Here is a 27,407-nt window from a genome sequence, read left to right on the forward strand (position 1 = left end):
TGTGTTCTCTCCAGCATGGCGGCTTCAGGGCAGCCAGACTTCTTGTGTGGTAACTTGGGGTTTCAGAGGTGCATTCTTGAGAGAGAGCCACCTGGAAGCTCTATCACCTTTTCTCAGTGAGCCTTACAAGTCATGTAGTGCCCCTTCCACTGAACGCTGTGAGTCGAGGCAGCCACAAAGGCCCACCCAGTTTCAAGGGGGGTGACATATACTCTCCCTTTCACTGGGGTAGTGTCAGGTTCTGGAAGAGCATGGGAAATTTGTGGCAACCATCTTTGGGAAATAGAATTTACTGAAGGGTTCTCTCTAGCATTGCTACTTAATCTCTAGATGAGAAAAAGTAACTTAACCCCTTAGATATCAGTGTTCTCACTCATGAAATGTAAATGTGTTAGCTGCTGCTACAGAAATGCTACAGACCATCCCAAAACACAGTGGTGTACACCAATAAGAATTTATTTGTTGAGCATGTGTTTCTGGATATCTGGGGTTCAGCTAATCTAGGCTGGTCTCCAAGCTGCTTGTTGGGTTCAGATCTGCAGCATGTGTGTTTCAGCCATCTTGGACCAGCAGCTCCCTGAGGCATACTGTTCTTATGGCTAAAGGGAGGAACTCAAGGGGCAAGTGAAACAGCACAAATACATTTAAAGCTTCTTTTTCTGTCAAATCAGCTAACATCTCATTGACTGTTGAAGCAAGTCACGTATCCAAGCTCAGCATCGGTAGGGTAGGGGAGTATCTTCTTGGTCCACAGGGAAGGAGTGAATATTTGCTGAATGGTGGTCTAAGCTATCATATAAATTCTTTCTCTTGTTTTTGACTCTTGACTCTTAGTACTGAGACGTTTACTTAGGAGAATAGAGGGACACACAAATTAAGCCCAATACAGAGTAGGAGCAGATTTGGGGGGGACCTTGATTTGGGGGGTTCAGCAGTTTGTATTTGATCCTCTGAGTAATAGTGGGCCATCATAAGAACTTGAGTAGGGGAGTAACAGAGTGTTCGTTTGTTTTGTTTGTTTGTTTGAAGTCATCCTTCAAGATTAAGGCAGTCTTTGCCAGTGAAGATTCTTAATGTAAAACTCTCAACCTCTTATTTTGTGCCACTTGTGTGGGTGACACAGTACTGAGTGCAGGAGTGAGATGGTTCTTAACGAGAAAATTTGGTTCTGGTCCTAAGAAGCCTAGAAGGAAGAAGAGAAAAGATAGAGACTTTTATTCCTGCAAATCTAGAATTTATAGGATTCGTCTGTCATTAAGCTGAATGACCTGTTTGAACACTCATGGTAACACAGTGACCATAATCTTGGACCCTCCGACAGACAGATTGGCATTTAAACAAAATTCCTCAGATGTTTTTATTGACTTGTCAAACCCAGGCCAGCATTAGGCATTTCGCTACTTTATCTGAAATTTCAGGCACCATTAATACTTTTATTTGATCCTTTAGGACTCAGTTTTGTTTTGTTTTGTTTTTTTGGAGAATTACGTTTTATTTGACGGACTTGATGAGGACTTAAGCCTGGAAGACAGCCTCTCAGATGACTCTGAGGGACTGCTCTGAAGAGGTCAGGGAGGAGCCAGGATATATAGGAGTTTTTGCAAACCAGGTAGTAGGAACATCAAAAGATTATTGTTAATTAAAGAAAAACAGGCACTTCCCTGGTGAGGACTCAGTTTTATTGAGAGCATTTTTTCCAGATTTGAAATTGGACAGGATTCTCAATCATGTCGCTTTCTTCCACTCCTAAATCACTGCCTGTTTGGCCGGTTTTAAGGAATTTTGTTCCATCTTTGGGTTGTTAGGTATAGAACAGGAGCCTTCTTTAGAGTATTCCCAATTGTTTATACTGTTGCTTTTCTCCTTGAAATAATGCCAGTGTTTTTCTCCCAAATACTCCATCTCCCCATTCCAACTTTTACTTAAGTGTGAGCACTAATCTGCGTGTGAGGTGCAGTGGAAGAGCCCTTTTCAGCCTTCACATCGGTGACCCACATGGGCTGTGATTCAGTGGTGACTATCACGCTGACAGAAGTAATGGAGGGGATTTGAGAGACATCAGACTTACATATGCTGTTGTTTCATTTGTTAAATTAATAAGGGGACAATGTCTTCATCTAGAACTGTCACAGTACACTTTAATCATAAAGCTCAGCAGCCAGAATTTATAGAAAGCCCAGTGGGTTTTTCCTTGTTGTTATTTATGCCCTTTTCTTAGATTTTGTTTCTTTCTTTTTATTCCTCTTGTAAACTTGGTGTCTCCTTCCTTGGTACAGGGTGACTAAGGAAGTGGATGCTACATCTAAAGAAGCCAAATCCTTCTTCAAGCAAAATGAGAAAGAAAAACCCCAGGCTAATGTCCCTTCAGCTCTGCCGTCACTTCCTGCCGGGTCAGGGTGAGTAGTCTAGTCTCAGGTCCAGGTGTACCTGGCACGTTGGAGAAGCTGTTTTCAGTACAAGGACACCCTTCACCTGTAGCTCTCGTGACTCCTTTCCTGAGAGAAGGAATTCTGCTGCTGTTGTGCCTTTGCTGAAATATTTGCCAAAATGGGGGAGGCAGAGGAAAATTAGCCATAGGCTTCTTGTTTGATTCTGAAAAAAGTCCTGATACACAGTGTTGGCCACAGAGCTAAACACATAGTAGACTTTACATTTAAAAAATAATTTTTTTTTAAAGCATGACATTTATTTATTTGTTTGTTTGTTTATTTATTTTTGGTTGCGATGGGTCTTCGTTGCTGCGCACGGGCTTTCTCTAGTTGCGGCTAGCGGGGGCTACTCTTCATTGCGGTGCTCGGGGCTTCTCATCGCGGTGGCTTCTGTTGTTGCAGAGCATGGACTCTAGGCGCACGGGCTTCAGTAGTTGTGGCACATGGGCTCTGTAGTTGTGGCTCGCGGGCTCTAGAGCTCAGGCTCAGTAGTTGTGGCGCATGGGCTTAGTTGCTCTGCAGCATGTGGGATCCTCCCAGACCAGGGCTTGAACCCGTGTCCCCTGCATTGGCAGGTGGATTCTTAACCACTGTGCCACCAGGGAAGTCCCTAAAAAATAATTTTTGAATGAAAATATCAGCAGATCATCAGAACTTGTAATAAAAGATTTGGGTTGAGTACTTGCTTCCACCCCCAAAGACCTCGTAGGAACAGAAAAAGGTCAAAGCTGACTTACAAATAATTTTGTTAACACATCATCAAGAACTTAATAGTTTTTCTCCCTTCATATTTTCCATACTACATGGGCTATTTTTAGCTGAAGACTAGAATTCTTTCTTTGGAGGAAATAAAAATGCCTTTCTTCTTAACCTGTATGTAAGATGGAAAGCATCACCGTAAGTATGAGGAACCAGGGCACTAGCCTACAGAGAAGTGAACATGGACCACACCCGTTGTAACACTGATCACCTGCTGACTCCTGAGGGGGAGCTCTCTGTCCTTGAGGTGTTTGGGGTAGAACAAGTCATCTATAGGGGCTTCGCTGATCCTTAAGTCAGTTTGTTGCTTCATCCTTCCCTCCCAAAACACTGTTTTGTTTTGTGTTTTTACATTAAAAAAAAAAAAATCATTGGTTTTCCTGTCAGGTTACGAGCTTTTATAGGACAGGCCTTTCTCATCTTTGCAGCCCTGGCTCCAAACAACACTGTGCTACACTGGTGTGCATTTACCCAAAAGCAAACCCTGAGACAAAGGTCTGAATGCAACTCATTCGTGTGGGAGGTGATTCCAGGAAGCCCGAGCAGGGAAGTGAAGAGGCGTGGGAAGGCAGCCAGTGCGGGGTGTACTTTCCAGCCGCTGCTGGTGGTGGCTGCTCCTCAGTCCTGCTGGTAGACTTGCAAGGGCGAGGAGGCTGGGGTATTTACCCTCCAGCTCCCGTCCGTGCTGGCTCAGCTGCTTCCACGGCGCCCAGGCCACGAGCTGCAGGTGTTTGCAGTGACGCTGCTCTCAGGGTGTCATGGCGGTGAGTGCAAGGGCGTGTGGATGGCCTGTGTCCACATCGGCTGCATACTTTTTATCTGCTTCTTAATCCAAGCATTTCTCTCCCACTGGAGCAACTAGGTGGCAGAAGTCGTGTAGTAGTTACGCAGGAACCTGAGAAGGAAAAGGATTTGAGTGCTTGCTACCACAGTGGAAATTAGGCAAACACCGAGGAAGGCATCTGTGAGAGGAGCAGAGTAATGCGAACAGAGTTCTCCAGACTGACCCTCTTAATACTCTAGGCCAGTACTTTTCAAGCTGTGGTTTGCAATCATCATTTAAGAGAAATGAAATAGAATAAATGTCATAGTACATCATGTGGTAAGAATAAATATTGTTTTCACAAAATTTTTATTTCAGTGTGGGTTTTGTTTGTTTTCGGTTGTGCCCGTGGCTTGCAGTATCTTAGTTCCCTGACCAGGGATCGAACCCAGGCCCCCAGCAGTGAAAGCACCGAGTCCTGACCACTGGACTGCCAGGGAATTCCCTATTTTGGTTATAAATGTGCTTGTACAGGGTGATGAAATAAACTATATTTTTTATGAGGGCTGATATAAAAAATATGAGGCTCTTGGCTGAAGCAACATGCTTTTAGCCTTCTAATCATTATATTGTTTGAAAGGGATTTTCTTCATACCAGTGACTTTCAAACTTTATTGACTGCAACTCAAAATAAGGAGTACATTTTACATTATGACTTAGTATACCCATAAATATAGGTATGTTAAAAAGTGAAATAAAAATTTGGTGAAATTATATTTACCTTTACTATGTATGGTGAACTCTTCTATTTTATTTCCATTATTATGTAATTATTATGTGTAGTATGTGTCATTTAAAAAAATGTTATGACCCATTGAATTGATTTCACAGTCTGTTACAACCTGAATTTGACAAATACTGCTCTGGACTACTTATAGAAGTAGCCTTCTGGAGGCTTGTCTTTGGGTTACCAGGCTTTTATCTGGTATTATTAAACAGTGTCTCTTGGCATTTATTGAAAGTGTTTCTGTAAATTAAGTACTAGATAGAAATAAAGGCAGAGTTTCTTCTGCCTTAGGTTTCTAGCATAGTTATTAGTTTCAACTAGCATAATTTTTACTTCTGTCTTCCTTGGGTGTTTCTTAAAATAATCCGTATTAATGCTTAGAGATTCTACTTGGAAACAATGTGTTTCAGAAAACACTGTTACCATAGTTATGGAGATAACCAGAGGAGGGAGAAGTGGTAGCTTGTCAAGGTCACCTTGTTTAAGTCACTAAGTCACTCATGGAAATCTCACTGTATTCTGTATTCATGCCTTCTTTTTTTTTTTTTTTTTTATGCCTTCTTTTCTTTTTTTTTTTTTTGTATTTTTTTTTGTATTTTCTAAGTAAGCACTACCTACAAATACAACCCTGTTTTTATTAAAATATTTATTTATTTATTTATTTTTATGGCTGTGTTGGGTCTTCGTTTCTGTGCGAGGGCTTTCTCTAGTTGTGGCAAGCGGGGGCCACTCTTCATCGTGATGCGCGGGCCTCTCACTATTGCAGCCTCTCTTGTTGCAGAGCACAGGCTCCAGACGCGCAGGCTCAGTACTTGTGGCTCACGGACCTAGCTGCTCTGCAGCATGTGGGATCTTCCCAGACCAGGGCTCGAACCCGTGTCCCCTGCACTGGCAGGCAGATTCTCAACCACTGCGCCACCAGGGAAGCCCCATGCCTTCTTTTCTTAGAAAGAGCTAATAGCCTTTGGAAGATAAGAAATCTGCTATGATGATATCTGTATTAGGGGAACCCAGCAGGAAACAGATGGCATCCTCAAATTAGGATACCTTGAGGAGAGTTTAATAACTCACAGAATAATGAAGAACCACAGGGAGAGGGACAGTATGGTGTCTCTGGGCCTAGTAATAATGAGGCTCCATCACCACCCCTGGAGCTGAAGGGGCAAGACAGGGAGCAGCTTATGGCAGTGAAGATAGGGGGGGCCTCCTGTCAGGAGCTGAGAACTTCACTTGAGTGATGGACCATCTAGGGGGAAGCCAGGGGAATAAATATCCAAATATTCCGTTCCTCCCTCCATCCCATCTCTTGCTAGGGCACTCCATTGGCCACTGAGGCTTATGAAAGAAAAAATTATCCTGGTACTTGTTAAAATGGTAAGGAAGACTTATTCAGGATTATTGCAGTAGTTGTTAATGACTATCACAACAGGGGGGAAAGATCAGACTTAACTTTGAATACAGCAAAGACAGCTGGGGATTTATAGCCAGGGAACAGAATTGGGGGTGGGAGGATGATCAGTGGATGGAACAGTGCTGAGGGGAGACATGAGAAGTAGGGGGATTCTTGCTGAGCTGACCTAACAGGGTTCTTGCTGAAGGCAGGCCAAGGACTTATACATCAGAGGTGGCAAATGAGGAACTTGATCATATGTCGAGAGTGATCAGATATGAGTAGGCAGTTCTGTTTAAACTGATTTAGCAGGATTCTTGCCAAAACTGAGCTATGCAAGCCCGTCAAGGATGGGGCCAAGATTGAGGCTTAGTCGAGAAGAGGCCTCAAAGGAGCCTGACTAAGGTTGGATAAAGGAGAGAGTCTTTTGTCCATACAGGACAGCATCTGGGGCAGAGAGCAGCGTGGAGAAGGACGTAGAGGGAATCTAGAGGGGTCAACCAATGACATATCTTTTAGTAGATTAATGAACGACTGACTCCTTTATAAAGGGGTAAAGTGAAATTTGAGCAAAATCAGTTTCTTTGAAAGCTATAATGGCACATAACAGATTACAAGGATATGTCTGCCTCAGTAAAAAAGTCCTCACAGTTTGTACATGCAAATGGGGACACATTTAATTATGATACATGTACCTTGAATTTCTGAATAAATCCAGAAGATGACCTTCAAGGTTGGCATGATCATTTTTCTGCTATTCATCTCAAAAAGCTTCCACAGTTGTAGTTGTGCTTGGGTAAAGACAGGCTCAAGAGGAATTCATTTGATCTGGGGTGTCTAAGTGCACACATTTTATCAGTGCAGACATTAGTATGTGCTGCAGGCTGCACATGCGTGGTATGCAAAGTTTTCAGGGGAAGAATCTACAGGAAATATCTAATTTATTAAAAGAAAATTATTTTAATGCAGTAAAATATTTTTTCCACAGACTATTTTCATTTTCATTTTTGGAGTTGCTTTAGTTTATAGAAATTGCCCAGCAAAAACACTTTGTTTATTTTTCTTCTCTCTAAACAGATTTAAGCAATACAGGAAAACCAGAGCAGGAGAGTAAAACATCCTGTCCCACGTCCTTTGCTAGCAAATAAGAATCACAGGAGCAAATGTTTGTAACTGACAATGCATTTCCGCCACATGTTTAAAATAGCACACTGCTTTGGCTATAAAAAGCCAAAGTTTATGCTTTGGGGATGGAGTAAACAAAACACCCAATTCATTAGAGGCCCGAGTCAGAAATGACAAGAAACTCTACGATTGGTAGAAAAAAGCACCGTGCTCAGCCTAATGTGTCTGAATTCCTCTAGTTCTGTTAGTCTAAGCTCTCGATCCACTTCTCACCCTCCACTCCCCTCCAGCCTTTGCTACCAATACTGTTGGCCACTTGAATCCAGCTTCTACCAGTGTTTGTGGGTGTCTGGCTGGTACATTTACTGCTTGCCTTCAACCCAACATTTATTACTTACTTTATTCCAACAGCGGGCAGCCGTTAGTTCCACTCAAGTTTATAATCCTACCCATAAGCGTTAACTTGTTTAATGAAGGGCTTAGTATTTAGTTGCCTCCTTATAGATTGAGAGTGACCTAAAGCAATAAAACATAAGGGTGAAAAACATCATTTTCCCATGTAATTTTGTCTTGTCTTCTCGGTCTATTGAGCAAAAAAAAAAAAGAGGCTTTATTGTTGAGTCTCAGACAGCATCCTGGGTGGTGTCAGTTTAGCAATGTTTGCCCCAAAGATAGAAGAGACAGAATTCCTCACAGTGTCACACTGAAGGTAGAAGACCTGTTGGTGCTCAGTGTATTTGAGCAGTCAGTCCCCAGGACCTTTAATTTGTACAACAGTCTTGCTGTCTGAGCAGTTGATCTGATGTCTCCCAAGCTCCTCGGACGTGAGTTAATATGACTTTGTTGGCTTTTAAGTTTCAAAATATAGTCTTTTTTATACAGAGATCATTGAGCATTTCACTTAAAGTAACAAAAACCAGGGCTTCCCTGGTGGCGCAGTGGTTAAGGATCCGCCTGCTAATGCAGGGGACACGGGTTCGAGCCCTGGTCCGGGAAGATCCCACATGCCGCGGAGCAACTAAGCCTGTGCGCCACAACTACTGAGCCTGTGCTCTAGAGCCCACAAGCCATAACTACTGAAGCCCGCATGCCTAGATCCCATGCTCCGCAACAAGAGGAGCCACTGCAATGAGAAGCCCGCGTACTGCAACGAAGAGTAGCCCCTGCTCGCCGCAACTAGAGAAAACCCACGCACAGCAATGAAGACCCAATGCAGCCAAAACTAAATAAATAAATTCATTAATTAAAAAAAATAAAAAAATAAAAACACTGATGAGCATTGCATACACAGCAGCCCTTAAAAAAAAAAAAGTAACAAAAACCAGACATAGCCACAGTACTGGGTGGAAATGTTTCTAATTTTTGATCAGAATCTCTTGTTATGAAGATCAGTTAGACCTCCGACCTATGTTGACTTATTTTTTAGGCCCTTTTACTTTTAAAGGAGTTGCATTCCCCTTGAGAGGAGCATTTCAAAGCTAGATCCAATTATATTTCAAGTGTTTTGACTGACAGGGAAGAAAGGACCCTCAGCTTATTCACAGAAAATATATTTACATCAACAACAAAAAAAGACAGGCCACCTCAAAAATCTGACTTCATCTCCTGGTTTGATGCTCTTGTGAAATGCCTGGTCAGGTGGTATGTGCCTATGAGTAGATATACATGGTGAGGTTACTGAATGGCTAAGAATGGCCATTTCAGGAAGAGGAGAATCAGCTTGTTTCAAAACCATGAGTATCATGAGTAAGTGCTTATTGGTAATTATTATAATTAAGATCATTAGAAGAAAGTGGGCATTCTAGACATGACCTGTGATATTGTTTGGATTTGTCTTTAAGAGAACAAATGGTACTAGTCTATTTAATAATTTTAAATTGGATGTGCTTTTTTCCCACTTTTTAAAAATAGCTTTACTGAGCTGTTTTTATTTATTCACCTGTTAAATTATATAGTTCATTTATTTTTTAGTGTATTCAGAGCTGTGATCACTCCCCCCAAAATGCAGTCACTCTCCATCTTTATCCCCATTTCTCTCCCCCACCCCCAGGAAACCACTAGTCAATCTTCTGTGTCTAGGTTTGCCTATTTGGACATTTCATATAAATGGAATCATACAATATTTGTCCTTTTGGCTCTGGCTTCTGTGACTAGCATAATGTTTTCAAGGTTCATTCTTGTGTCTGTACTTCATTCCTTTTTATGGCTGAATAATATTCCATTGTATGAATGTACCACATTTTATTTATCCATTCATTAGTTGATGGGCATAGGATTGTTACCACTTTTTTTGACTATTACAAATAATTCTTCTATAATCATTCATATACAAGTTTTTGTGGGGACATGTCTTTTCATTTCACTTGGGTGTGTACCTGGGTGTGGAATTGCTGGGTCATATGGTAACTTGGACATGCTCTTGAATGGGACAGTGAGCCATAAGGGAAAAATCCAGGAGTGTTACCAAGGGGTTCCTTCCACCGTGATTTCTTTTAAAGCATGTGTAGTTCTATATGTAAGCTCCTGCTGTAGGAAAAAAGAGATTGGTGGAAAACTGTAATGTCCAGTAACACTATAAAAGAAATGGCTAGAAAAAAGATACGGCAGTTTCCTTTTGTCATAATTAATGTTAGAAGTAAGGAGAGGGAGTTAAGCCTTTTGATTTGTTCCCACAGCCAGCTCTTAAGCTTTCTACTTAGTGAGATTTCTTGTTTGATGATAATTTGGGGTTTTAGTTTAGTTGACTCAGGGCTGGCCCTGTCCTTATTTTGTTACTGTTTGTAAATAGATGTTCATGACTCTCATTAACTTTTTTTTTTTTTTAAGTGGTACACTTTTATTTATTTATTTATTTATTGGTTGCGTTGGGTTGGGTCTTCATTGCTGCTCATGGGCTTTTTCCCTAGTTGTGGCGAACGGGGGACTACTCTTCGTTGCAGAGCACAGACTCTAGGTGCACGGGCTTCAGTAGTTGTGACTCACGGGCTCTAGAGAGCTGGCTCAGTAGTTGTGGCGCACGGGCTTAGTTGCTCTGCGGCATGTGGGATCTTCCCGGGCCAGGGCTTGAACCCGTGTCCCCTGCATTGGCAGGTGGATTCTAAACCACTGAGCCACTAGGAAAGTCCTCCTCATTAACTTTTGAATTTAACTTTGTTACTCTTAGTGAATGTGATGCTGCCAGTAGGAGGTGTTCAGAAACGTGTGGTGAGATATTTTGGTGTCACATGACTTGAGACCATTGGTACTTAGTGGGTGGGTTTCAGGGATACTAAATATCCTGCAGTGCTTAGGACAGTTTGTACAGAGAATTTTCTTTTCCAGAATGCCAGCTTTGTGACATGCTGTTTTAAGGAGCTGGGGTCCTTCAGTTTCCAGTTTGAGACTCTGCTGCAGGTTAGACATTCACAAACTGGCGGTTGATGGATCAGATCTGTCCTTGTATGTTTTTATTTGGTCAGTATTTAAAAATCAGGAGAGTTGACATAAAACTCTGGATTACTGGTTTTTCTTCAGAAATGAGAAGTTGTGCCACTGCCCTCCCTCTTTCCTTATAGCAGCAAGGAGCTGGAGCAGAGTAGATGGGTTGCGCCTGTTCCTGTCCCTGCTCCTCATTTATGCTACCCGCTTGGTTCCTGTAGTCAGGTGTTTCTCACATGCTAGAATGCCATGTTTCCCTTTAATGACCAGGTTAATTTCCTTTTGGAACCAGTTTGTTCTCTAGATTAAGTATGACATACTATCTTCTCATGCTGTAGGTTAAATGTTTCTCTATCCGTTTTAAAAGAATAGTTTCTGTTTATTGACAGTTTACCAAATTTAAGGCACTGTGCTAAGTGTTTTACATGTATTATTTCATTTATTCCACATAAACATTTCAAGAGATAGGTGCTAACTTTGTGCCCATTTCACAGATCAGGAAACTGAGGCTCAGGGAGGAGCCCTTAATTTGTTAGAATTGTATAGTTGATGGATGGTGGAGCCTGGATTCCAGTCCAGTTCTATTTGAGACTAAAGTCTGGGCTCTCAGCCCCTGTGCCTTACAACCACTCTTTCTTACCCTCCTAATTGGCCTTTTTTGTTAAAAAGTATCTCTTCAGCTTTATAACTTATGAAGGACTCTCTGAAAGCTATTTTGTGTTTTGTTATTTTTGAAGGAAGTGAGATGACTATTTACTCCCATTTCCTTTGTAAGCCTTTTCCTCATTAACCATGGCTAGTCTGGGTTTCCTGTACTATATTTTAATCTCATCCTTAGCTCATGAAATTGAAGGAGCTAGCACATTTTTTTTAGTTTTTTTTTTTTAACTTTTTGAGAAATTAATTTATTTGAGTTGAGATATTTTTGAAATATAAAAATTGGTTGTGTTTTTTAAAGGTATAATTCTTGTAGACATCTGTGGTTAAAAATTTGACTCTGCTTTTTAAAAAGGGTCGTCTATGTTTTGCACTTGAGATTTGTGAAAAATAAAGTTTCTGTGGGAAGGTGACCTCTGGTTTCCTGATCATGGGAGGGAGGTGGTTGTCTGGCGCTTGGCAGCTCGGGACTAGGTTCCTGGGCCGCCTGCCCGCCCTGGGCTGGGGGAAGGGGAGCGGGACTCCCACCGAGCTGGGCTCCCACCGAGCTGGGTGGCACCTGAATAGACTCGTCTCACTTGTCATTCTGATTGAAAGCACAGCAGAAGCACCAGCACGTTCCCTCCTCATTTGTGAAGGTCATAACTGAATCCTCCTTTGGCGTCTACCAGGGAACAGATAGCAATGGGCAGCTCTTCCAAGCTCAAACTTGGGTACTTCTGTCTGCCGCAGCAAGTCGGGGAAGCCCAGGTACTCTTTTTTTGTTTGTTTGTTTTATAGATTTATTTTCAACAGGCAAAAACACTTAAGACAATTTAAGTACAAGTCTAAACAGAATTACTCTGTCAAAGTCAGCAATGATGCAGAGATGCGTTCTCACTTCCAGACACTCGCCAGCATCTTCTGAGTCTTCTCTCAGTGAAGAAAAGGGGTCTGATATTTTATTCATATACATCCTTCTTATCTGCAATGTAATCTACAATTTCTTGTGGGCACATTAACTTCTCCGCATCTATATCAGGAATTTCAAACCCAAATTCGTCTTCCATGGCCATGATAATCTCCACTTGGTCCAAACTGTCTAAGCCCAGGTCTTTCATAAAATGGGAATTTACTGAGAGCTTTTCTGGGTCAATCTTGTCATAGAGTTTCAAGACGTAAAGAACACGGTCCTTGATTCCCTCTAATGTCAAAGGGGGTGCGTCACTATACTGGCGGCACAGCGGTGTAACTCCACCTGGAACCTGCGTGAGCACCGAGGCCGGATGCGGAGCCCCAGGCCTCGCCCTGGCCCCCGCGGGGAACAGGGTAGTGCAGAGTGACCGGGCCGCGGCCAGCGTGGGAAGCCGGGGCAGCGGCGCGAAGGCGGCGGGCAGTCGGCGGACACAGGCGCAAAGGACACGAGCCGCCATTCAGGTACTCTTAAGAGCGGAGTAAAATTACTGGCATCCTCCCTGTAGCCCTGCCCTCCACCAGTCTGGATAATTAGGGCTGAATAGCTAAATTGTATTTCATTTTTCCAGAATAACTGTATATGTAGCCGCGAGAAAGTGAGGCTCAGATTTAAACTCCTTAATAACTTGTCCCAGAATGACTAACATGGAGCCTTAAATAAATGTTGATTTGTGAAGAAGGTTTAAAAAGTAGCAAAATCCAAAAATAGCACATTTTAAAAATGAGTTGGAGGTGTGTTTGTTCTTTGATAATCTGCCAGCAGTCAACAACGAAGCTGTGGACAAGATGTGATACTGGGGAGTAATGGCTGTTACTGTTTCTGTCTGGCAGTGGACTCTTTTTTTTTTTAAACATCTTTATTGGAGTATGGCAATGGACTCTTACTGAGGTCTGAATTCTACGTTGTAGAAAGCTTATGTGAGGGTGTTGCCAGGGGACTCAAGTAGGAAATATCCTTGCCCAGCTTGTTTTAAGGTCATTTCTTCTAGCAGCCATTTGTTCCAGAATAGGACTAGCTAGAAATAACTTTTAAGAGGAAATGATTGATTCTGGCAGCCTCAGTGGTACTGCTGTTACTTTACTTATCAGCTCCGGAATGATGCTGTGTGTTGGGGCAAGAAAACCCTGTACTGACTTTCACCTTCATGTTCTTCAATGGATGCTTATACTCTGCCTCATTTGGTTTTAGCTTATTCTTTTTATTTTTTTACTTTTGGCCACGTTGGTCTTCGTTGCTGTGTGCGGCCTTTCTCTAGCTGCGGCCAGCGGGGGCTACTCTTTGTTGCGGTGCTTGGGCTTCTCATTGCAGTGGCTTCTCTTGTTGCAGAACACAGGCTCTGGGCACGTGGGCTCAGTAGTTGTGGCTCGTGGGCTCTAGAGCGCAGGCTCAGTAGTTATGGTGCACGAACTTAGTTGCTCCGCAGCACGTGGGATCTTCCTGGACCAGGGCTCGAACCTATGTCCCCTGCATTGGCAGGCGGATTCTTAACCACTGCGCCACCAGGGAAGTCCCTTAATTTATTCTTCAATTGTTTTTTAAGTATACCTCTACCGGTGTTGCAGGTACAGAGTAAGTGGATTTGAAATTGAAATTAAATAATTCTTTAAAGATTTCCCCATGAATACTTGGAATATTTTGAATTTATTAAAGGTGATCTCATCTCATTCATTCTTTTTTTAAAATTAATTAATTAATTATTTTTGGCTGCATTGGGTCTTTGTTGCTGCACACGGGCTTCCTCTAGTTGCGGCGAGCGGGGGCTACTCTTCGTTGCGGTGCACAGGCTTCTCACTGTGGTGGCTTCTCTTGTTGCGGAGCACAGGCTCTAGGCGTACAGGCTTCAGTAGTTGTGGCTCACGGGCTCAGTAGTTGTGGCGCATGGGCTTAGTTGCTCCGCGGCATGTGGGATCTTCCCGGACCAGGGCTCGAACCCGTGTCCCCTGCATTAGCAGGCGGATTCTTAACCACTGCGTCACCACGGAAGTCCCTCATTCACATTCTTGATTTGAAGAGATTGTTCCAGGCCAAGCTAGAAAGTGAAAGAATTATGAATGGAGAGATTAGTGATTATTCTCCGCCCCCGCCCGCCCCCCCATCCCCCCTGTTCCGCTTTTTTTTGGAGACTCTTTGACATTTGGATCAAGCAATATAAGCGTCTAAATGAGATCCCAAACATAGAAAAGCTTTCAAAGTAACAACATTTTTCATTTGCGGTCACAGGATGGGATTGAATACCTACAGCAAATACTGTGAATCTAGGAAATGTCCCTTTTGGTTTTCAGTGTTGCCCAGAGTTGAACAAATTCTAGTCTTCTTAGAAAATCCTGTGAGGAGTTGAACTTTATTACACAGAGCAGCCTTCTTTTTTCCTTTGCCCTTACCCTTGAGTTAAAGTGCCAACAAGTTTCAACAATCTATGAGTTTAAGAGCCAGGTGCCTGTATGTGTTATAAAATTTTAAACTTTCATTTTGCTATATTCCTATACCCTTGGTTGTGCCAACTTTTTCTTGGTGTGAAATAGGTGTCAGGAAAGTGCTTTGGGTGCTTCTTGGTAGTGTAGGGAAGAATGGAAAGAATAGGTAGCTGAAGCTATGACTTTCATAAAGTTTACTCAGTACGATAATAGGAAATTGATTTGGAAATAAGGATATGGAGACATTCATTTAAGGAGAGGATTGTGATGCTCTAGGAATGAAGTGGAAATATTTTGGTTATAACACGAATTTATTGATTTACTTTGAGTGCTTTAGCTTCTTTTAGTGTACACTAGAGGGCAGAGTCCCCCTGAAAAGATAGCTTGTCTTTGGCAAGATCCCAGGAACATGAAGCATCCCTAAGATTTGGTATATAAATGCTATACATTTTTCTCTAATTAGATTATTCTCTTGGTATGAGATTTCTATGTGTTACACAATTTCTCCATCTTTCTTTTATTAGAATTTGTTTTGTTTTAAACTTCACCATTGTGCTTAGAAAGTGGAAGGTGATTTTTCTTCTCTCATTTTTTTCCTTGAGATCCAAAAGCTTTTACTGTTGTTTTTTGAATTACAAATAAGAAAGTAAAAAATGACCTGTAGTCCTACCACTTAAATTTTTTTCAGAAAGAAGGAAGTGAAATTTCCTTGCTACCTGCCTGTTCTTTCATTCCCAGCCCCAGAGGCTAATAATTTTAGCTGGTTATCAGTTATGTCCAGTCCTTCCCTTACTATGCTAGTATATTGTAATCATATAACATTAAAACAAAAATGTACTCACTCTTCTCCATTAATCTACAACTTGTATTTTTACTTAAACAGTCTATCTTGGGCATCTTTCTAGGTCCAGTATAAACATCTACATTTTTTTATGCCTGCATAATATTCTGTTGTGTGAGTATTCTATAATTTGAATAACCATTCCCTTATTGGTGAACATTTAGTTTTCCAAATTTTACAGTTATGAATAGTTCCATAATAATCCTTGCATATATTTTTTTATGATCTCATGCTGTTATTTCTGGAGGACAGATTCTTAGAAGTGGGATTGCTGGCTCATCAAATGTGTGCACCTTAAATCATAATAGACAAGAACAATTTGAAATCTCTCCAGTGTTACATGAGAGGGAGGGCCCATTTCCACACAGCATTACTAGTATTCAGGGTTTCTCCACAATCATTATGTTAACTGAATCTTCATAACCTGCTGGTTTGCATTGTGGCTTAAAATTTCCCCTCCTTTGAAAACCTTTACCAAAAACAGATTTTTTTCCCCAAGAATTAATCTAGTGCTACATTTTTGTGCATTTGTCAAATGTTAAAGAATAAATTAAGGTTTGGGTATCACCTATAGGTAGTCTCCATATTGTATCAAATCATGTAAGTTAATTAATTCTCAGTCATTTAAGAGTTCAGGTAAAAATCTGAGTTTTATAAACACTGAGAGCAATCGTGAGCCAATTTAGGGACTGTATATTATAGATTATTTAAAATGCTGTGTGTTATTTCTCTCTTTATGTCCATAGTGTTGGAAGTTACTATCCCCCCATTTTTTTTTTAAAAACATCTTTATTGGAGTATAACTGCTTTACAATGGTGTGTTAGTTTCTGCTTTATAACAAAGTGAATCAGCTATACATATACATATATCCCCATATCCGAAATGTTTTAATGTCAGTAAAGAATGTCATTTGTCCTAAGTATAGCAGTCAGTGATTCTTATGTTCTGATCACGTTTTGATACAGGCATCTTGCTGCTGTTTGGTGGAAGGTTATGATTACATAGAAAGATGCATATTTGATAAATATTTTAATTTGGATTGGGGGATTTTTCTTATGGGAGAGGCTGAGAAGCTGTGTTCTGATTATTTTGGTCAGGGATTGAAAATCAGGCTGATGTGAGGTGCAGCACTTACTATATTCAGTTACTAGCTCTGGATTCTTGCCAAAACCCAGTTATCCAAGGGAACCTATGATAAATTTCAGCTGAAAGAATTTAAAATTTCTAACCTAGGCTAATATTTCTATATCAGTAAGAAAATGGAAGATTCTGAACAATCATTAATCTTTAGATATAGTAATTCTGGATGCTTATGACCGTAAAAAAAAGTCACAACCTTTTGAATGTTAGACTTTCCTTGAATTTGAAATATTTACAATTAGTAGCTGCTTATTTGAGAATGAGCAGGAAAAACCCACACTTTGCATTGGCTTTTGCTTTAAACTGGGATCATTTAGCCCCAGCTGCGTGCAGAGTGGTGACCTGTAGGAGGCAGGAACCAAAAGAGAAGAGTGTGACATAACTTATTTGGACCAGAAGTGAGAGTTAGAAGGATCTAAGGGATCCCATGTACAAAACATTCTTGATCTTGGGCTCTTGTGTAGTGTAACTAGTTTCAAAGAAAAGATGTGAGGAAGTTCCCTTTGGAGCACAGTAACCACAAGCATCATGTCTCCTTCCCAGCCATGTGTCTGTATGTGCTGTGGGTGAACTAAATCCAAGTTTTTGATAGCATTTCAGAAAGTCATTCTGATGTAGCTTACATTGGACCTGTTTGGACCTCAATTTCTCAATCTTGTGGTGGTGAAGCCAACTTTCCTATTGGGCTAACGTGGATTAGCTATGTGTTTTATAGTATCATTCAAGAATGAGCCAGACAGAATTTCAGCATGAAGCCTTAGATTATGAAGTATCTGTCTTTATAAAACTGGAGTTATATATTTTTAAAACTCCTTTGAAATAGGACTTTGGTTAGCACCATAATGAAAGCAAAGGATCTGTGCTTCCCAAATATAGTAGGGAAAGTTCTTGATAAAGGCTTTTTTTCCCTTACATTTTATCAGTCCTTGGGGAAATTGATTAGCAATGGAAAATGGCACACAACTTCTTTCTCCCAGTATGGTAGGTCATGTAATTATGATACGCTATCTCAGGACACCCCTTCCTGATAAGACTCTAAGCTTATCCACTGCCACCTTTTCTGCATTTGTGTAGGGTTTTCTCAAGATTCACAGGCCTCTGCTCTTTATGCATTTAAATAATGTCATTCATCTACTCCAACAGCTTTAACCATCTCTTCTATGTTGGTGGTTCTCTGTCCTTCCAGAACTGCCTTTCTCCTGAGCTCCAGACCCTCACTGCATATTTCTCACTGCTTGCTGGAAGTTTATTCTGAATACCCTTGACACCACAGTGGTCCAACATTTAATTCATTTTCTCTAACTTGTTCCATTTTACAATGCTGGAGAAACGGAGCCTGTGTAGTGAAGTAGCTTGTCAGAGAGAGTACCTAAATTAAAGCTTCTTTCTATTCCAGTGTTCTTATCTGCTGGGTCACACTGCCGGTCTGTCTCTGGAGAAAAAATATACCACCACTATTTCCTGAATCACTCAGTCCCAACCTCAGTGCTGTCTTCTTCCCTTTCTTTTTCTTGCCCGCCCCCCCGCCCACTGCCCAATCCATTAAGTCCTTTTAATTCCACCTTCAAAATGTCTATAAATATTCATTTATATTCTTTCCCTCCCTCTCCTCCCCCTCTTCTCTCTATATTTCATCTTCATTCCCATTGCCTTTTTTCTGGGTCTTTCTTTCTGCAGATTCTCTCTGTGGTAATTGGAATATTTTCTAAAGTCTTTTGAAAAGCTTGGACTATTAGAATTGTTTCCTAAGTTTACTTAAAGGCAACAGTCCTTCTTCCTATATGCACCCGGGGTGCCGCTGCTGGGGTAAGAGATTTTTGTCAGAAATTCAGTTTAGATCCTATCACTTGCTCAAAAATTTGATCCTTGTTACCTACTATTAAGTTCAAATTCTTTAGCCTAATATTAGTGAACAACATACTACTTTAGTTCCAGCCAACCACACTTTTTTCTGTTACTCTGTTTGACAACCAGAAAGAAGTCCTTCCCTTTGCCCCATATTTTCCTCCCTCAGCTTATTCAGACTGCCCACTCCCACCCCCAGGTGCCCTCATCTCTCCCCATCTATGGGAATCCTGCCCATTTTTCAAGTCCAGCTCTGCCCTCCCACACTTTTTCCTGATACAGGTCCTCTCTCTCTACTGCTGTTGTGCTCATGACCCTTTAAACATTGGAGCATGAAGTATAGTTATTTTATTCTTTCTTATTCATGCCTTAAGAAGAATAAAGCTCTTTTAAGATCTTTTCTTTGACTTTGGATTTCTGCAGTTTCAATACAATGGAGATGGTATGGATTTAGTTTTGTTTCTTAAATCTGAGGCTTCATGCCTTTTGAAAGTTCTGAAAATTTCTCAGGCATTATCTCTTTGAATATCGTCTGTTTGCATTTTATTATCTCCTTTTAGAACTCGTGTATGTCAGACCTTTTCATTTTGTCCTCAGTATCACTTCACTTTTCTTCGGTATTTTTCATCTCACTATTTCTCTGAGTTGCCTTCTGGCTGTCTCCTGTGTTCTAGTTCTTTACTTTTTCTTCAGCTGTGTCTAATCTGTTTTAACTTGTTCATTGAGTTTCATTCCAGTGACTAGGTTTTTTTTTGTGTGTGTGTGACTACGTTTTTTATTTTTAGAATTTTTATTTGATTTGTTTTCAAATCTGCCTGTTCTTTTTTCATAGGATCTCATTCATATGGTTTTTAGGTTTTCTTTTATATTCATAATCATTTTAAGTATACTTCCTTTATAGTGTCCGTCTGATGGTTCTTTTATCAGAAGTTCTTGGAGTTCTAAAGCTGTCTTTATTTCATTTGTTGTCTCTCTTACAGTGGATTATTTCCTTTTGTGTTTAGTATTCTTTACTCATCTTTAGTAAGGTTTTGTCTTGGAGTGATCTTATATGGCCTAGTGAACCTGTATTTCTCAAAAGTAGAGATGAATTCTCTACTAGGTGCCCTGGCTTGGGCTACTATTTATGTTAATTTTTTTGCTTTGAAGTTTCTAGAACACTCAGCTATTACAATTGAAGTAATTGTGAACCCCAACTCCATGTGATTGCAGGCCCAGGGTTCCAGTTCTCAGGAGATACTTTTTTCCCCCTTTTCCCTACTGTCCAAGCAGGGAAAACTTTTCTTGTCTGCTCCATGGGCTGTTAGGTGAATTTTTCCTAGTCTGTCCTCTCCCTGAAGATAAAGTAGCTTCTACTTTATTTGAAGTTTTAGTTCTAGTGTTCCACCTTTTATAAGTCCAAGACCAGTCCTGTTATCATGTGGATAACAAAACCCAGGGCGGAAGTTATTGAAACTTCTTCCCCACCCCATTCACCCCCTTGTAGCCACTATATCAACTTATATGCTACCACTGTGGTTTTCAGTTCCTTCTTTGATCCAGGCACCCTGGGGGTTTCCCTTTCTTTCTTGTGGGTTCAGCTATACATTTAAAATAATTTTTGGTATATTTTAATCTAGCATTTCTAGGTCTTTACCTGGAAAATGTTTAGGTTATATTAAACAGTCATCTTGCCTGAACTGGAGTGAGTTCTTTAAGGTCAGATACCCTGTATTCCTCTTTTAAAAGTGTTTCCCTGCAACTAGTACGAAGTTGTTCATTACAAGTGGTGAATTTGAGTAACTCAAAGGAAATATTTCTGATCACTCTGAGCATAGGAGGAAATACCCAATACTCTTTAAAAATACATTTGATGACTTATCTTTCGTATCAGATATGAACTGATGCTTCTCCTAAAACCTATTGATTTTCACCATTAAAATACTTTGTATCTTAAATATCTGATGCTTTTCTTTTCTCTTTTGAGGTATTTATTACATTGTTCCCATTGTTGGTTTTCCGTGTTCTGTTCAGAAACAAAATATCTGGAAATATTTTTTGATACAATTTCTAAAACATCCATGAATTTTCTTATGTGAAATTCCCTCATATCTATATCAGTCTATTTGTAACTCCCCCTTTTAGCTCCGTCTTTTTTTTTTTTTTTTTTTGGTTGCGTTGGGTCTTCGTTGCTGCGCGCAGGCTTTCTCTAGTCGTGGCGAGTGGGGTCTACTCTTTGTTGCGGTGTGTGGGCTTCTCATTGCGGTGGCTTCTCTTGTTGTGGAGCACGGGCTCTAGGTGCACGGGCTTCAGTAGTTGCAGCACGCGGGCTCAGTAGTTGTGGTTCGCGGGCTCTAGAGTGCAGGCTCAGTAGTTGTGGCACATGGGCTTAGTTGCTCCGTGACATGTGGGATCTTCCCGGACCAGGGCTGGAACCTGTGTCCCCTGCATTGGCAGGCGGATTCTTTTTTATTTTTTTATAAGTTTATTTATTTATTTATTTTTGGCTGTGTTGGGTCTTCGTTTCTGTGCGAGGGCTTTCTCTAGTTGCGGCAAGCGGGGGCCACTCTTCATCGCGGTGCGCGGGCCTCTCACTATCGCGGCCTCTCTTGTTGCAGAGCACAGGCTCCAGACGCGCAGGCTCAGTAATTGTGGCTCACGGGCCTAGTTGCTCCACAGCATGTGGGATCTTCCCAGACCAGGGCTCGAACCCGTGTCCCCTGCATTGGCAGGCGGATTCTCAACCACTGCGCCACCAGGGAAGCCCTGGCAGGCGGATTCTTAACCATTGCACCGCCAGGGAAGACCCTGGACCTTCTTTTTGTCTGTCTGGTCTCACCTCCTCAGAGATTTGCAAGAAATTTCATAAATGCCACCCTTCATGGGAGGCAAGGAGCTGAATATTCAAAACCCTTGATTTCCCAGCACCCTTTGTAGCTAGTTTTCAGTCAGGAACCTTGGCTTCATGAATCAGCTGTGTGCCCAGCATTTTGAGTCCAGGCCTAGTGAGGCAGAGGGAACTCCAAAAATCTTGGGCCTACGTAGGGGTTCCAGCTGCAGTATGTGGATGGTGTCCATGACAGCAGCATCCTCATCAGTCTAGGTCTGCAGTGAGATTTGGGGGCATTGTTTCTGGCCTCTGAACTTGGTTCTTGAATCCTCCTGGATTTTGATGAGTAACCCAATACCTTTTTTTTTTAATTAAACTTTTTATTTTGAGAGATTGTAGACTCACATGCAGTTGTATAAAATAACACAGTTTTCTTGACTCCTTGACCCAGATTCCCCTTATGGTAACATCTTACAGTATCACAAATAAAGTTTTACAAATATTTGTGTACAGGTTTTTGTGTGAATGTAAGTGTGTGAGTTTGTGTGGGTTTTTTTGGGGGGGCGGGGGTGGGCCTCGTCACACATCTTGCAGGATCTTAGTTTCCCAACCAGGGATTGAACCCGGTCCACAGCAATGAACGCACTGAGTCCTAACCACTGGACCACCAGGGAATTCCCGTAAGTGTGTCATTTTTGTGTGAACAAGTTTTCTATTGCTACTGTAACAAATTACTACAAATGTAGCTGCTTACATAGCACAAGTTTATTGTCTTAAAATTTTGCAGACTGGAAGTCCAACACTGGTCTCACCATGCTAAAATCAAAGCAGGTCTGTGTTCCTAGTGAGTGTAGGACTAAGGTCCTCATTTTCTTGCTTTCAGCTATGGACCTTCCTAGCTTCTAGAGATCATCCACATTCCTTGACTCATGGCCCCCTACTGTTTTCAAAGCCAGCAGCAACTGGTTGATTCCCTCTCAAACTGTGAATGTCTGTTCCTTCCTTCATCTCATCTCTAACCCAGCTGAGAAAGGGTCTCCACTTTTAAGGACTCCTTTGATTAGATTGGGCCCAGATTGATAATCGAGGATAATCTCCCCTATCTCAAGGTCCATACCCTTAATCACATCTGCAAAGTCCTTTTTGCATGTAAGGTGAGATAACTAATTCACAGATTCCAGGAGGGTAGGAAGTAAATATTTTTTTGGAGGGGTGGTAGTCATTATTCTGCTCACCACAATTAAAATTTCATTTCTCAGAGGTAAATGTTCTGAGAGGGGTCAGTTGCTGGGTCATGTGGTTATTGAATGTATAGTTTTTATAAGAAATTGCCAAACTTTTCCAAAGGGGCTGTACCATGTTACATTTCCAGCAGCAGTGTGTAAGGGATTTTAGTTTCTCTGCATCCTTGTCAACATTTGGCATGGTCATTATTTTTTATTTTAGCCACTCCAGTAGGTGTGTAGTGATACTTCATTATGATTTTAATTTATATTTCCCTAATGGCATGTAAATATATTTCCCTAAGGTGTTAAATACCTTTCCATGTGTTCTTCTGCCATATATATATCCTCTTTGGTGAAATGACTGTTCATGTCTTTTGCCCATTTTCTAACCGGATTGTTTGGACTTTTGAGTTTTAAGAGTTGTCTGTAAATTCTAGATATTTGTCCTTTATCAGATATGTGGTTTGCAAATCCTTTCTTCCAGTGTGCAGCTTGTCTTATCCTTTTAAGAGGATCTTTCACAGGGCATATATTTTTAATTTTGATGAAGTCCAATTTATCAATTTCTCCTTTTATGGATTTTACTTCCAGTGGCAAGTCTAAGAATTTTTGTATAAGGCATGATTTTTAATTTTTTAATTTAATTTTATTTATTTTTGCCTATGCTGTCCTAGTTCTAGCGCCATTTGTTGAAAAGGCTGTCTTTGAATTGCTTTTGCCCTTTTGTCAAAAATCAGTTTGGCTTTTGGTTCTATCTATTTCTGGGTTCTCTGTTCCATTGACATGTGTCTATCCCACAATCTTGATTACTGACCTATAAAGTAAATCTTGAAATCTGGTAGGCTGATTCCTCCCACTTTATTATTTCTTTTCAGTAGTTTTTTTTAAACAATTTTAGTTCCTTTGCCTTTTCTTATAAATTTTAGAATAATTTTGTCTGTATCTACAAAAACTCTGGGATTTTGATGGGAATTGCATTAAACCTTATTATGGACTGAATTGTGTCCCCCTCGCCCCCAGAATTTATATTTTGAAGCCTTAACTCCCAGTGTGACTGTATTGTGGGATAAGGTATTACGGAGGTAACTAAGGTTAAATGAGGTCATAAGGGTGGGTCCTAATCCAGTAGGACGCGTCTCCTTATAAGAAGAGGAAGAGGGACTTCCCTGGTGGTCCAGTGGTTAAGACTCCGGCTCCCAGTGCAGGGGGCCTGGGTTCAATCCCTGGTCAGGGAACTAGATCCTGCATGTTGCAACTAAGATCCTGCGTGCCGTGCAACTAGGACCTGGTGCAGTCAAATAAATAAATAACTATTAAAAAAAAAAAAAAAGAAGAGAGACACCAGAAACCTCTCTTTCCAAACATTCACAGAGAAGAGGCCATGTGAAGACACAGTAAGAAGGTACCTGTTTGCCAGCCAGGAAGAGAGGTCTTACCTTGATCTTGGATTTGCAGCCTCCAGAACTGTGAGGAAATGCATTTCTGTTGTTTAAGTCACCTGTCTATGGTATTCTGTTATGGCAGCCCAAGCAGACTAATACAAACCTGTATGTCAATCCAAGGGGAATCGATATCTTTACTGTACTGAGTCTTCCAATCAGTGAACATTGTATGTATCTCCATTTATTTAGATCTTCTTTGTTTTTTTATCAGCATTTTGCAGTTTTTAGCATTTAAGTCCTATATGTGTTTTGTTAGATTTGTACCTAATATTTCATTTTCTTTTGAATGATTATAAATGGTATTGTATTTTTTTAATTTTTAAAAAATTTTTTTAAATTTATGGCCGTGTTGGGTCTTCGTTTCCTTTTTTTTTTTTGGGGTCTTCGTTTTTGTGCGAGGGCTTTCTCTAGTTGCGGCAAGTGGGGGCCATTCTTCATCACGGTGCGCAGGCCTCTCACTATCGCGGCCTCTCTTGTTGCGGAGCACAGGCTCCAGACGCGCAGACTCAACAATTGTGGCTCACGGGCCCAGTCGCTCCGCGGCACGTGGGATCCTCCCAGACCAGGGCTCAAACCCATGTCCCCTGCATTGGCAGGCAGATTCTCAACCACTGCGCTACCAGGGAAGCCTGGTATTGTATTTTTTTAATCAATCTTTATCTTCAGTAACATTTTTCTGTTCGACAGTCTATGTTGTCTGATAACAGTATAGCCACTCCAGCTCTCTATCTCTTTTTAATTGACTTTATTTATTATTTTAAAAAATTCGGCCATGCTGCGCAGCTTGCAGGATCTTAGTTCCCCAACCAGGGATTGAACCTGTGCCCTCAGCAGTGAAAGTATGGAGTTCTAATCACTGGACCGCCCGGGAATTCCCTGGTATTGTGTGTGTTTTTTTTAAAAATATTTATTTATTTTTTTATATCTGGCTGCATCGGGTCTTAGTTGCGGCACACGCGATCTTACATTGCAGCACGCAGGCTCTTCGTTGAGGCATGTGGGCATCTCTCTAGTTGTGGCATGCAGGCTCCAGAGCATGCAGGCTCAGTAGTTGCGGCACAGGGGCTCTCTAGTTGTGGCATTCGGGCTCTAGAACGCATGGGCTCTGTAGTTGTGGTGCGTGGGCTCAGTAATTGTGGTGTGCAGGCTTAGGTGCCCCGTGGCATGTGGGATCCTAGTTCCCCTATCAGGGATCGAACCTGCGTCCCCTGCATTAGAAGGTGGATTCTTAACCACTGGACCACCAGGAAAGTCCACTGGTATTGTGTTTTTAATTTCAGTGTCCACATGTTCATTGCTAGTATATAGAAATATAATTGATTTTTGTGTGTTTATCTTATATCCTGCAACCTGTCTGAACTCACATATTACTTCTAGGATTTTTAAAAATAGACTCCTTGGGGTTTTTAGGTAGTTAGTCATTATTGCAAATAGGGACAGTTTTATCCTTTATTCTATCTGTATGCTTTTTCCTTTTCTTGCCTTATTACTCTGACTCAAACTTACAGCGCTGTGTTGAATAAGAGCAATGAGGGCAGACATCCTTGCTTTGTTCCCAGTCTTAGGGAGAAACATTCAGTCTTTCACTATAATGTATAAGTTAGCTGTAGGCTTTTTGTAGATGCTTTTAATCAAGTTGAGTAAGTGCCCCCTCTGTTTCTGATTTTTTTCAGGGTTTTTATCATGGGTGGGTGTTAAATTTTGTCAATTGCTTTTTCTGTATATATTGATATAGTCAAGTGATTTGTTTTCCTTTAGCTTGTTAATATGGATTATGTTGATTTATTTTTTTTGTTGAGCCTTATTGTCATGCAATTCACATACCATACACTTCACCCATTTAAAGTGTACACATCAGTGGTTTTTAGTAGAGTCACAGAGTTTTGCAAACATCACTGTGACCAATTTGAGACAATTTTCATCTCCCCAGAAAGAAATCCTGTACCTGTTAGCTGTCTCTTCCCATTTCCTCCCCCCACCTCCCCATTCCTTCCACTTCCAGCTTAGGCAACCACCAGTCTGTTTCTTTCTCTATGGATTTGCCTATTCTGAACATTTCATGTAAGTGGAATGTATAATACATGGTCTTTTGTTTCTGGCTTTTTCACTTAGCATAATATTTTCAAGTTTCATTCATTTTGTAGCATATTTCAGGATTTCATTTCTTTTTATTGCCACATAATAGTCCATTGTATGGATATCCATTCATCAGTTGATGGACATTCAAGTCAGTTTCCACTTTTTGGCAATTGTATTTGTATACAGGTTTTTCTGTGGACGTGTGTTTTCATTTCTCTTGGGTGGGAGTGAGTGGGATCATATGGTAACTGTGTTTAACTATTTGAGGAGCTTCCAGACTGTTTTCCAAAGCAACTGCATTGTTTTACATTTCCACAAAGGTTCTATTTTCTACATCCTCATCAGCTCTGTCTTTTTGATCCTCGCCATCTTTGGGGGTGTGAAGTGCTGTCTTATTGTAATTTTGATTTGCAATTCCCAGGTGGCTAATAATGTTGATCATCTTCATGTGCTTATTAGCCATTTGTATATCTTTTTTTGAGAAGAGTCTATTCAAATCTGTTCCCCATTTAAAAAAAAATAAATTTATTTATTTATTTATTAAATAAATTTATTTATTTTATTTTTGGCTGTGTTGGGTCTTTGTTGCTGCGCACGGGCTTTCTCTAGTTGCGGCGAGTGGGGGCTACTCTTCGTTGTGGTGCGCAGGCTTCTCATTGTGGTGGCTTCTCTTGTTGCGGAGCATGGGTTCTAGGCTCGCGGGCTCAGTAGTTGTGGCTCGTGGGCTGTAGAGCACAGGCTCAGTAGTTGTGGTGCATGGGCTTAGTTGCTCTGCGGCATGTGGGATCTTCCTGGATGAGGGCTAGAACCTGTGTCCCCTGCATTGGCAGGCAGACTCCTAACCACTGCGCCACCAGAGCAGCCCCTAATAAATTTATTTTATTTATTTTATTTTGGGCTGCATTGGGTCTTCGTTGCTGCGCGCGGTCTTTCTCTAGTTGCAGTGAGCGGGGGCTACTCTTTGTTGCGGTGTGCTGGCTTCTCATTGCGGTGGCTTCTCTTGTTGCAGAGCATGGACTCTAGGTGCACAGGCTTCAGTAGTTGTGGCTCGCGGGTTCTAGAGCGCGGGCTCAGTAGTTGTGGCGCACGAACTTAGTTGCTTGCGGCATGTGGGATCTTCCCGGACCAGGGCTCGAACCCATGTCCCCTGCATTGGCAGGCAGATTCTTAACCACTGCACCACCAGGGAAGCCCCATTCCCCATTTTTAATTGGGTTGTCTTTTTATTATGGAGTTGTAAGAGTTCTTTATATATTCTAAATACAGGGTTCTTATCAGGTATATTATTTATAAATATTTTCCCTCATTCTGTGGGTTATCTTTTCACT

At 41.2% G+C, this 27,407-nt stretch overlaps 2 protein-coding genes across 3 annotated transcripts in view; one reads left to right on the forward strand and one right to left on the reverse strand.

Annotated features, from left to right (window-relative positions):
• CFDP1 (craniofacial development protein 1) overlaps nucleotides 1–27,407 on the forward strand; it is a 138,455-nt gene that overhangs the window by 25,907 nt on the left and 85,141 nt on the right. The window contains exons 5-6 of one of the 2 annotated variants that reach the window (XM_007182612.3): nucleotides 2,277–2,396; nucleotides 3,617–4,249. In XM_007182612.3, coding sequence (XP_007182674.1) covers nucleotides 2,277–2,396; nucleotides 3,617–3,689 — 193 coding nt within the window. In that variant the 3' untranslated portion in view covers nucleotides 3,690–4,249. Of the gene's footprint in view, nucleotides 1–2,276; nucleotides 2,397–3,616; nucleotides 4,250–27,407 lie in introns of those variants that run through there. The other variant, XM_057534328.1, reaches the window with a different exon arrangement.
• On the reverse strand, nucleotides 12,091–12,739 carry LOC130705724 (acyl carrier protein, mitochondrial). The gene has a single exon (XM_057534329.1). It carries the CDS (start codon nucleotides 12,737–12,739, stop codon nucleotides 12,269–12,271), a length of 471 nt encoding a protein of 156 aa, XP_057390312.1. The 3' UTR covers nucleotides 12,091–12,268.

This window comes from Balaenoptera acutorostrata, chromosome 19, assembly GCF_949987535.1.
Source record: "Balaenoptera acutorostrata chromosome 19, mBalAcu1.1, whole genome shotgun sequence".
NCBI lineage: Eukaryota > Metazoa > Chordata > Mammalia > Artiodactyla > Balaenopteridae > Balaenoptera > Balaenoptera acutorostrata.

Excerpts from the sequence above, each read along its gene's own strand:
- LOC130705724 (XM_057534329.1), bottom strand. The coding sequence starts at position 12,739 with ATGGCGGCTCGTGTCCTTTGCGCCTGTGTCCGCCGACTGCCCGCCGCC.